Genomic DNA, 12,766 nt, shown 5'->3' with positions numbered 1-12,766 from the left:
ATTCTGTGTGTTGGCTTCTTTGCAATGCCTCTCTCCCAAGACAATTACATACATTTAATGCATGCATGACCACATACACATCAGAGGGCCAGAGTCACATTCAACACTCAATTTAAAGTGCAACCGGTCACCCCACAAACTTGTATTTGGAGCACTTTGCACTCGTGCTACTCATCCACCTGCAAAGATGGGGATAATTAACATTTTCCTCGGGATCCTATCGCCCCAGGTGTGCCTTGTCACACTTACATATACACAGATATCTGCAGTGCTAGCAATTTATTCAGCAGTGGTGGCTGCAGCTAGCATTTCTGACACAGGCTTCACAATGATTTATGAACCTGCTCATTGACCTAGTTTATTCTGAGAAGAGAAAACGGGGCACAAACCCTCGTATATGCAGCATATCCATCCAGAGGAGCTGGCCTGCAGTCAGTTTTGGAGAGCATGGAAGGTAGAATGAGATTACAAAGCAGACTGCTCTGACACCCTCCAGGCAAAAACATTTACAACTTCCTATCTTCTGAAGTACAGGACAGTGAACAACAGCTAAAATGAAATATCTCCCCAAATGCAGCAACGTGATGTCCAAGCATTATCCTCACACTCTGCACATGCACCATGGACTTAGCTAACATAAAGCAGTTCATGCTCTCGTCCACCCATTTGTGAACAACGTGTGTTCAACATCTAACACTTACAGGAGACATGTCTGAAAGACTAAGCCCAGTAACGGCACAAGTCCCCCCAATCTGGCCCACATTAATAATGCAGAGGCACCTCTCAGAGGCCTCTTCCCCCTCTTCCTCTCCACTCCACCTTTCCTCCTCTAAGACAGAGAGTAGTGAGTGCTGCCCAGCTTGATGTCCAGCATGCAGCAGTGCCGCTTTGCTCAGCGGACACTGAGTTCAATCTGTTTCAGAGCTGCAATTAAATTATCTCACCGGGGTCCTGCTCAACCACTCGTGAACGGAAGGGGGGCAAAGGTGTGTTCAATACGAGGGAGGGAGAGAGGGGAGGTGGAAGATGGGGGGGGGGGGGGGGGGGGGGGGGGTGGCAAGACATATCATACACACAAACCCAGTTCAACATGGATATAGATTTAAATGCTGCTTTTTCTTGTGCGATTAGCTGTGGCTTTACAATCACTAGACGGATGTCAGGACCTGATAAAGCTAATCACCTCAGTAAGCCATTGCTCTGGGATTTAGCACCCCCACCCCCCTCTGCTCACCGAGCACCCCTGAAGACCTGGCTAAAAGAGAAAGCAGAGAAAGCCCAGGGCATGGAACGCTACACAAAATGGTCTTCTCCTCTTTGGGATCTACGATAACCTTATTTCTTGGGGAAATAAAAATACACAAAGAAAATATGCTGCAGATGGTCATATCTTTATGTCACTGAGGAAAATATAACTTACTGAACTGACTGAATAATTACTAGTTATATATTATACAAAGAAGTGAATCATGATAATTTGGTCTGTTGACTACATTTAAAGGAACAATGTGCAGGGTTTAGGGGCATATATCGGCATAAATTGAACATAAAATATTTAATATATTTCTTTTGCTGTAAAGTCACCTGAAAATAAGAATCATGGCATTTTGTTACCTTCGAATCAGCTGTTTATATTAACATATGTAGTGGCTTGTAGTTTATAGAACCTGCCATGTTGCGCAGACCTTGTTTCTCTAGTAGGCCAGAATGGATCATTCAGCTCGTGGTCAAAACCTCCTGAACATCTGGATCTTAAGTTATCAGACAAAAAAGGTGAGCACACACTGGCAGTTGCTGGGATAGACCTGCCAAACAGTGAATGAGAAACACTGCTTTGTATCATGAGACCACTTTTTTCAGTGCTTTTACTGGTTTTAATCCCTTGGTCTGTTTGTTTCAGAGAGAAAAAGGTCTCCAGTAAAACCCCCCTAAACAATGAACATACAAGTTCTAACTGGGAAAAGTTTCAGCTGGTTGCAATCTTCAATCCTCACCACTAGATGCCACTAAATCCCTCTAAATCTTACACACTGCTCCTTTAAAATACAGACTAACTACTCTATGTATAACAGAGATGGAGGGAGAGAGAGCGAGACAACAATGGAGCTGTGCTGATTCTGTCTGTTGTAGGCCAGACACTTGATTGGTTCAGACACCAATCCTGCATATCAGCTTCGGGACATTTCTACTCAATATCCCTTAAATGACTCGTCATTAAAGTTGCAACAAGTCATTAATGCCTTAATATAATAGCCTACCTGCATATTTCAATCTCCTTTCTTTCTCTTCATCTCCTCAATTTACTCTAAAGTGCCTCTGAGGGCTTTGATCTGTTCATAATCGAATAATTCACATTAGCAGTGTTCTACTTTAATAAAACATAATTCACTGTCACATCAGAATCAAGTCGCACAGAAACTGTCTTTGTTGAACTGCACTTGACCCACCAGCACATCCATTTCTTACAGCCACACTCAGGTCAGGTCAACAAAAGCAAAATTGTGTGAGGTGGTGTGGAGCCGATATCGGTTTATCTGGAAATGGAATTGGATGATCAAATGCCACTTTGATGAAAAATTAAATTTAGATTGGGAGTCAGTTTAATTAATTTAAAATCTTTCCGGTAAGGTATTTGAGTGTATGTATATGCTGCCTGATGCTTAGAGCCAGAATGAAAGCTTTTGCCTAACAAGTGTGGGGGCTGAGAGTGCTTTTTATTTATTTTTATTTTTTTCAAAATGGCCCTGTTCTGTTCTGTATCCTTGTTTACTCAGAGGGTAGCCTCAGGCTTTGCCCTGAACCTCGCTCTCAAACCCAATATAGCTGATAATACCAATCATATGTGTGCCTTTATTTCTTCACCTTAGTAGCTCTTCCTTATCCCCTCGTCTCCTAGCCTCCCGACCCCTCACCCCTCACCTTAAAGCCATTCAAGCAGTCAATGCCTCCATTCAACACCCTCTGCTGCTCAACCTGTATTACACGAGAGAGGGAGTGACAGAGAGAGAGTACCGAAAATAAAGGCTAAGAAACAGTATGAGAGGGGAAAAATAAAATAATCTGGAGACTACATCAATTTTTCATGAATTTTCATTTAGACTGGGAGAGCCCTCTTACAGCAATCGATAGATCAAGCTGCTGTCACATAGTTAGCACCTGAGGGCAGCTGAGAGGCCCTCGGGAAAGCAGGGGACTGGATCAGAGGCAGAGAACAACCCCCTCCTCTCAAACACACAAAGTCCATTTCCCAAGGATCACAAACCAACGACCACAACCACTGATCACTGTAATCACCCAACAGGTCCTTTTTATAACAAGGAAGGTTTCTGATCAAAACATTGTCGAACATTTATAGGTTTGCTTGTTTTGTGTTGACTATGGACAATGACAGCGTAGCATTTGACTCTAATTGTGACTCTGCAATGCCAAGGGTTCAAATCGCCTATCATGATATGAGATCTTAAGGTCTCTTCTCCACGCCAAATCACGCAAATCACGTCAAGCATCCCAAAACACATATTATAGTGAGATTATTTCTCATGAAACACAGGACCCAGCAGTTAAAACAACATAAGGACACAGAGACTTTCTGCTCCAGCTTATGGGCAGTTGAGGTGCCTGGGAGCCACTCCATGTGAATCCCAGCCTTAGTCTGCTGGGGGGGCTCATCTTCAAAGGTAACTTGATCCACAGCTCAGGTTCTGCCTGTCAGTGTTCACCAACACAGTCCAGGCAGCCTGTGTCAAATGTCCTTCAGGACTTTGATCTGTGTCTGTCGTTCTACCCCCACTCACCTGTGAGAGACCCATATCTACCATACCATTAAATGCATTATGTCCAACTCAAAGGTCTGCTGACAACATCAATATACCTTCTCTGAGGTAAAAATATATCAAATTCATCTCAAGTGCTCCATTAAAAACTCATTCTGTACAAGTCAATTAATCCACTAAACAATGTCACTCATAGTGAAGCTGCAGCTGTGCTTAACTGTACCTTTGAGACCTACAGGAAATTACACAGTGTTTGCAAATACAGAACATCAAAAAGCAAGATGAGGCGAACTCTTAAAATAGCATAATTTCAGTTACCTCAAATAAAATGCTGATTTGTTTACTGTTATTGCCTACAGTAAAGACAATGTAATTTTCCATTATGCATAAATGAAACAAAAAATTGGACAACCCTGACAGGAAATGTTCAAATACTGTTTCTCAATTATCTTGTGCTCACTGTAAGTCCAGTCTTTCCATTATCTCCAAGCAGCAAGATCAAGACTTTTCTTCATCTAGCCAATGAGTGAATTAAATTAAATGAAAAATTGCATCAATGCAGCAAAGAGGAGAAATTAAAAAAGAAAGAGGAGACAGAGTCCTCACTCACATGCTACTTCCAAAGATGCATTGCGGCTGACAGCTTCTCCCAGGTAGTTCCGGGCCACGCAGACGTAGGCTCCCTCGTCCGGTTTGCTCCGTCGTCCATGAACGATGCGAAGGAAGAAAAGCGAGCCACTGGGCAGCAGCATGCGGTGAGAACGTGGGTCATCTTTGTCCGTTTCCACCCGCTCTCCATCCTTGTACCACTCCACTGTTGGGACTGGCCGCCCCTCTGCTTTACAGTTGAGAGTGGCAGGCTCCCCTTTGGAGACAATCAGGTCAGAGGGGTGCTCCACAATCCGGGGTGGGGAGTCCTCCTGGCGCAGACGGGATCCTGGAGGAGAAAGAAGAGATGCAATTATTTATAGAGCACATCATACAGACAGCATTGTTTCGGTTCGACATTTTAAAAAAAATCCAATAACATATTAGCCAGCAGGTACACTATGTGGAAAATAGGGAAAAACTATGGGTTAAATTAATAAGCACAACTAAAAGTAGCAGATTAGGCCTCAAGATACTGCAGAAGAGCCACAGTGCAGTGTTTTTCAATGAAAACTATTTCAAAAAATGTTTGTTGCCAACCTTTTTCCAGTGACCAAAAATGACTTATAGAAGTAACATAAATATATATTTGTAAACAAAACTCTGAAGATATGTACTACAATTTTAAAATAAAAAACACTGGGATTGTGAAAGTCCAATGATCTGCAGGCATTACAGAGCGCTGCTGCTCAAAACGTCTTCTTTTGAGAAGCTAATTTACTCAAGTACTTCAGCAGTTTTACTAATGCAATTACTGACTTCTAAGCACCATCTTGTGTGTCTTATTAGCTGTCTTCAAAGGTTAAGGTTAAGGAAAGCTGTAGGTCCCCATTGATGAACTTTATATAGCCACAGTCCCACTGAAAATGAGACATTAGCCCCCTTACATGCCTGTTCAAGACTGGGATGTCACGCCATCATTCTGCCTCACCTTCTTGTATAAAAGATACACCTGAGGAATGGGGGTCAGAGTTGTCTCGCCTTTAAGCCGTCAGTGGAGACAGTAATAGTACTGAATCAACATTTGTATAAAAGCAGCCAGCAGGACGGGATTGGGAGATTTAAAAAGCAGCTAGCAGCAGTTACCAGCTGACTTGGAGACAAAGAGCAACTGAAAAAGTCTGCAAATTGGGAAAACAATGAGATTTGGGAACTTCTTACTGTCCAAGCAGGGGTCGAGATCAACTGCTATGAAACAGGGATGGTAAATGACTGTTATTGCCATGTCATTCCATTGTTATTCTTTAGAAAGTGCCCCCCAACGTGCATGTTATATGTTGTGTTTAACGTCACACCTGTCACGCTTATTTTTGCCTCTGTAACACTGGCGTGCCCTTTAAAAATCACACAATGAGGCAGCATTATGCCTGCCTTATTTGGTTCTGTATAAGACAGCAAAGCCAGTGTAATAAAGGGTCTTTGTTGCGGCTCTATTGCGGGATCTCTGTGTAAAAAGGGTTAATGTAAATTAAAGCACTTTTCTTAAATGTGACAAACTTTTATTGAAGAAGGCTATGACTGATAACTAATGTCAAAATCAGGCACCAAAATCAGTATTGCTAGGGAGAATGACTCCAACTAATAGTTTGCAAAGCCCGACTTGGGTTCGAAGCATGTAAAAAAAAAAGCATATATTGGACCCTTTAATCACCATTTCAAGCCAATCAAAATGCAGCCATCTGCTCTTTCTACCCTTTTTGCAAGGGCTTGTGGGTAATTGGACCCATGGGTGAACACTGAATGGAGGCATACAGTCAGCTTACATCTGAGCTACACACCCAAATTATATATCTGGCTTTCAGTGGGGGGCAAACAAGTAAAACTGTTGAGTCCACTGTTGTAGAAGTGTACATGCGATGTGAATATGAATGCCGGGGTCCAGACTCGTGTCAAATGCTAATCCCCCTGTGGCTGAAAACCTTGGCCCACTCCTTTTTATTAGGGCTTGCAGTGGGTAAGCTCTGGGAGTCTGGCAGCTAAGATAATGGTCCCCGAGTCAGAGTACTCTGTGTCTGTGACCAGGTCTTAACCATGGAGATAAGATGCTGTAGGCCACACACACATTCACATCACAGAGGCCCTGGGAACCATGCAACAATCAAAGAGTTTGATCCAGCATCAAACAACCACAGACACAGTAAAGGGAATGGGGAATGATACAAAGTTTTCCAACAGCCCTTTCTTTATCCTCTTCCCTTTGAACCACATTCAATACCCCATCAATAACTCTGATTCTGTTGGCAGCCAAATGTTAACCAGTCAGTGTATTAAGTAGAGTGCTGGGCTCTTTGTCTTAAAATTAGTTGTTGCAGGTGTGCATGTGATTGAGCTGCGTTGATGACTGTGCCCTTCCCCGGGGCAGTGCAGTGGGGTAATAGGAGGATGCCTGCTGCACAGAAGAGCAGTGTACCACATAAGCTTTTGTGCTTATGTAAGGGCTAATTTCAACAGGGGATGAAGGCAAAACAGTGGAGGTTCCAGCTCTTTGTTTGCCTGGGTTTGCACATGTTCCACTACCCCTTATACTTGAATCTCCCAGGGGAAACCAGGCCATGCTGCACCCCGATCTTTTCTGCCCGAGCGTCTACGGGTAAAAGGACAGGCGCAGCTAGAAACCCATGGATCAGCACAAAATACACTTCAAAGACTCTGAGTGTGCACACACATACATGCACACACTGTGTGTAAATGTGCACTAGTTCACCATTTGTCTTCACAGGGATCAGGCATCAGACAGTGGCATATTGACCCCTGAACAGGAGGTAGTCTGTTCTCTCGTCTTCCTAATTTGGGCTAATTCCCTCCATTTCCCTGTCATTGATTAGTGATCAGGCATAGTGTCTTCCTCTAAGTGGGGCCACAGACAGAGGTTTGTAGTAGGGGGGCAGTGATATCCCAACACAGTCTTAGGGAAATACAGACAATAGGCATAACTTCTTAACCACACACTACCACATGGTGATGGGCACAAAAAAATTGTGCTGGCAACACAAAAAACAATCCCAAAGCAAAGTCTATAATAATTTCTTTGTGAAACGGTCACAGTTTGGTCAGGTTAAGGGAAAGAAAAACGGTTAGGTTTAGACGACAAAAAATGGTTACGTTTAGGAAAAGATTGTGGTTTAAATGACTACGTACGGGAGGTAAGTGCTGGAAACTTTGGCACTTGTGTAGTTATGTTAAGTCTGTTCAGTCACAAAACTACGTTGACTTTTATATGGACACAAACAGTGGTCTCTTAGTTAAAAGTCCATAATTGTTTGACCCCATCCAACACTACTTAATTTGTTCATCCACAGTGACAAAACATCCTTGTTGACTTTGCATTGACATTGTAATCATTTTGCCAGCATGAGCTTGAGCTGGGGCTGGATTTCCTGATCCCCAAGTGCATGATCTAATCTCACTGGTATTATGCAAAAAACTGAAGGTCTACTATTGGTGGTGGAGAAAAACACGTACAGTATGCAGCTGGCAGTTTCTAACACAACCTCTTTCACCAGTGGTAGGTAACAGTAACCTAGCACGCAGTCAGTTTCTCTGTCAGCACAGGAGCAGGGGGGCAAGTTTGTATTCTGGCAGTAAGTGACCTAATAAATGAAGCAGTAATTAACACTGTGACATTGATAAATGGAGGGCAAGATAAAGGACGGACGTGGAGACCCCCATCTCCCTCAGATAGAGTGTCAAACACACATTCATTCCTATCTCATTGGAGCATCTGCTTCCTTCATAATCCACAGGCCCTGCGGTGGCTTTCTACTAAGGCCAATGCGCATGCACAGCGCTAAACTGCGGTGACTCCATTCGATTCATATCAGTCTAATTTCTTTAAATCCAATTTGTATTCCAATCTACTGCCTTCTAATCACTTAAACCTTGAATCTCCATCTGCTCTCCTCTTTCCTGTGGAAATGAAAACAGCAGATGCCTCTACAATTGTCCTTTCACTGCCAGAAAAAGCTGAGCTGGGTGCACAGAGGGGCAGACGTGACTGGCCAGTGTCCTTCCTGATCGGAGGTAGTCAGGTGCAGAGGTAGAAAAGGTTAAAAAGCACACCCGTATGCCATGAAGTATGTTTTAAAAGAGGCAAAACTTTCTCAATACTTGATAAACTCAACATGTAATCCTTGTCTGTTGCTGAGGAAGCTTCACTTTTTAAAGGAACAAACAAAAATGTTTCATGTGATTTTTTTACTCTGCCCTCATGTGGCTCACATGTCCTAGAGATGTTGTCCAAGAAGATCAAATAAAAAGGCCCCATGTATATCCCCACTGCCTGCCATCAGGCTAAGCTCCTAACAGAAGTGAAAGTCAATTTTCAGCTTCCTATTGGGCCCCCTTTCTCACTCTCTTTACGGTAAATGGGCTTTCTGTTGCCCTTTTAATGCGATCATTGGTGCTGTGCAATCAAGTGCTCTCTGAGCTGAGGCAAGTGCACTTCACTGGGTCTCAGGGCACACGCTCCAATCAAAATGCTGTGTTTCGCCCTGTCTGCAATAACACCACCATTACTTTTCACCGCTGCTGTGCAGTCATCCTCTCCTGGAGGAAAGCAGGGACCAGAGAACAAACAAACAAGCACACAGACAGAGAATGAAATCAGAGAGGGATTACTGAACCAATAGCTGATTCTCTTCTGCCTTTTCTTTCAGTCTACTTATGTCAGCTTCACTGCAATCGGATGCAATTTCCCGATGCTGCTATCCAAGAAATGTGAAGTTTTACAGCATGAGTTTTTCTCTGTTTCAATAACATATGACATTTATCACTGAGACGTACCAGAGTTCAAAGCAGTTAAACAAAAACAGGTTACATGTTGGTCAAATCCAGGATAAAGGCACCACTTAAACAAAAGAGTTTCTTCTTCCTCTTATTCCACTGACGACACACATAGAAGGGCTCTTTTCTATTATCTTTGTCACATATTTATTCATGTGTGCAACAGAAGGTCAAGCCTTTCATGATCTTTTTGTAATTATTTTTATTAGCTCCCACGAGAAATTCTAGCCCACCAACCAAATCAATACCCACACCAGTCTGAGCCAGAGCATAAAAGGAAGGGCTCCCCAAAGAGATATTAGTTATTCTGCCAACAGACGTGTGCGCTGATCACAGGTAACCAACGGCAACCTCGGACCAAGGCAAAAAGTTCCAGTCACTGAGGCTCCATAAAACATCAAACATGAAAACCAAGGTCCAGGCCAAGATGCAGTAACTCTGTAATGTGGACACCGAAATGGCCGCGCCTTTTCAGACAGAAAGTGCTGAAACCCAGCGAACTGAATGAATATGAAATTGCACCAAAAAAAAAAAAAAAAAAAAAAAAAGAGGGGGGGGGGGGGCTCAAAGAAATTGAAAAAGTCATGAACTATGCATTAGATCCATGTTGTCCATTCTGAAATAAATTCTCCTCCTGGCTCTCTCCACTTCTCCTTAACCTCCCACTCCATCTCCTTCCCCCTATATATCTCTGCCTCTGCTTCCCAATATCTCTCTGTCTCCTTCACTTGCTCCCCATCCCCATGCTACCCTCACTGTGAGGGTGACAGAGTCATATCCGTCATGTCATCAGAAGGGAAATGTGAGAGGGCGGTGGGGGGAAACTGGGGGTGGCGATAGAATGATGTTACTGGCCGTCCTCGCCTCTGCACTGGCCTGCCGTGACACTTGCAAGCAGCCTGTTCTGCACCCCAGATTCATCTTCTTTACGGCAGGCTGTCATTGGCGTCACAGCACATGAGTTCCAGTATACCCCAATACCAGACATACAGCTTATCTCGATGAGGTGTCACTGCAGACAACCTGCTGTATCCACTGGAGTCCCTCTCAGCCTGCCGCATACAACCAGCCACAAGATACAGCCTGGAATATATAGCAAAATCTTCACAGCGAAGACACAGGCAGTGAAATGAGGGGTATTCACAGGTGCTGAGCAGATTCATCTCCTGTTGCAAGAGAGGGAGGTAGTTTGAGCTAGCTAGCTAGCAAGCTTACATGAAGGGGTCTGTTCCGCCTCAGTGCTCTGAATACTCCCCCCCTCCTCTCTCCTGCTAAGATCTATACTCTGAAAGCAAACACAGGGGTAATTCTAGGAGCTGCTCTCAACCTCTCACTGCATCCATGCTTGCCTCCAACAAATATCAGCTAGAATTCCACTGTGTATTTCGGGCATTGGTGTGGTGGGGTAGTATTGACTCTGCATCTGTGTATTTGCCCTCTCCCTCATGCAGATGGAATATATAAATAGATGACTGTGGGAAACAGCATATCTGATTTTTCCGCAAAGGGCTGATTCACATATCACACATTTCAGGCATTTAAAACTACTCTCACCCTCTACCATCAGTAGCCATGGACTGGAAAAAAAAGTGATGTTATCGTGTTTTTTTTTTCAGCAGATGGCCTGTCTCAGAAGAGCTGAGGTTGCTGACTTGAAACAAGAGACTAAAGAGGAAAAGGAAGACAACGCAAGATCTGTTAACCTCTCTATAATGAAGTGCAATGTGTTGATAATGAAGGCTGCTTGCTTTCCATACGTGGGCTGATTAGTGTGAGGGGTATAGCAACAGCTCTGTGGGACTGTCAGGCCACTGGTAGGGATGCTAAACAGTGTGATGCAGATTAAATGATTTCCGATGCCATGGCCACTCAAGCATGTTGCTTGCTCACTGCACCACCCCACCTTCTTCAGACCTCTCTCTTTTCCTGCTCATCATTCTGAGCAGCCATTTTCTTGCCTGCCTCTTCTTTGCGCCACGGCTGTAGCCTTGATATTGAAGATGTGTGCTTGTGTGTGGAAAACTCAAATCCCAGAACAGGTAGTTAAAATTAAAGAGGTGGATTGAATGATTAATAGTCTCCCCTTCCTCGTCAACCACTGTAGAGGAGCCCTTGTTAATGTCCACTTGCTCCGGTCGAGCAGTGTCAGTAGAAAGCTACGGCAGCGGGGCGCAATTTTCTTTACTCACTTTAATCTCTGTAAATGTGCAAGCTAATCAGATAAGTACCCAGCAGTGTTTATGCTGGTGTTCTCAGAATACATGTGTGTGTTTGTGTGTGTGTGATGCAATGATGAAATGTAACTAAGCACATTTACTGTACTGTACAAATTTGGGGTACCTGTACTTTACTCGAGGATTTTTATCTCATGTTCTCATGCCACTTTTTACTTCTTCTCCCCTTCATCTCAGACGGAAATATTGTGCTTTTACTCCAATACAATTACTTTATAACTTTGTTCACTTGTTACTTTACACATTTCAAACTCAAAACATATGGAAATGTACAAGCTGAAACAAGTAGTCGATTGACAGTTATTTTTCATGCAAAAACTTCTCAAATGTGAGGATTTGCTGCTTTTCCCTGTAATTATTTTATTTTTTGATTAATTAATACTTTAAGAGTATTTTTACTGTGTGGTATTGCTACTTTTACTTAAGTATGGGATCTGAATACTTCCTCCACCACCAGTGTGGTGTGTGTGTGTGTGTGTGTGTGTGTGTGTGTGTGTGTGTGTGTGAATGTATACACAGCTGGGCACAAAATTTCACCAATTCCCTTCTTTGAAGCGCCGGCTACTCTAAACAGTTCCTACTGAGGGAAGTGCAATGAAATGAATGGTATCAATTGATTCTCCCTCAAGCATTGTAATCTCTTTACCTGCACTGCAGAGCTGCCCCAGCAGATTGAATAGGGCAAAATAAATAAGTGCTTTATTGCTTTAGAAATGAAGTCGAAGGGGAGGGGAAGGCCTTCAGGTGTCCATGATACACTGTGTTGAGAGATGAGTGGATAATTGGAGGTGTGCTGTGGGTGCTGACCTGTAGTGAACACATTGCAGTGTCCCTGCATATCAATGAGGGCAGTCACCACCTCCAGCCACTCCAGCGATCTCTAGACCCACATGTTAACATTAGGAGTAAGAGTTGTAACCGCACACAATCCAAGTGATGGACTCAGAGAGCACAGCGAGGTAATGAAATGGCCCTTATAGCTCACTGTTTGTGTTTTTTTAAGGTGCAGCATACCAAGTCAAGACGAGATTTATTAAATTTCTATTCCATGGGACACTTCATCTGGTCTGGCCGAGGGCGACAGGGTCAAGAGTGCTAGCAGTAAGTGGATGAAGGACTCATTCAATTTACTCATGCTCATAAATCCATGCTAACACAAAAAACAATGGGCTTTGATGGTTATTAATGGTGCTCACAAACACATCCACACACCTACACTCCCTACATTTCATAATTCTACCTCTGGCTGGGTGTTACCAGGCCTCTAAATGACAAATGCCTGTGAGCAGCCCTCCAGAAAAAAATCATCACCATCCTGGAAGTGGAACT

At 43.4% G+C, this 12,766-nt stretch overlaps 1 protein-coding gene across 20 annotated transcripts in view; it reads right to left on the bottom strand.

Annotated features, from left to right (window-relative positions):
• The window catches only part of robo2 (roundabout, axon guidance receptor, homolog 2 (Drosophila)), a 303,484-nt gene that overhangs the window by 160,188 nt on the left and 130,530 nt on the right, over window positions 1-12,766 (bottom strand). For all 20 annotated transcript variants that reach the window (XM_078166973.1, XM_078166972.1, XM_078166977.1 and 17 more), the window contains exon 2: window positions 4,384-4,710. In XM_078166973.1, the coding sequence (XP_078023099.1) occupies window positions 4,384-4,710 (327 nt within the window). The remainder of the gene's footprint in view (window positions 1-4,383; window positions 4,711-12,766) is intronic.

This window comes from Epinephelus lanceolatus, chromosome 4 (assembly GCF_041903045.1).
Source record: "Epinephelus lanceolatus isolate andai-2023 chromosome 4, ASM4190304v1, whole genome shotgun sequence".
In the NCBI taxonomy this organism is placed as follows: Eukaryota; Metazoa; Chordata; class Actinopteri; order Perciformes; family Serranidae; genus Epinephelus; species Epinephelus lanceolatus.
This window is presented reverse-complemented; position numbering and strand designations above follow the sequence as displayed.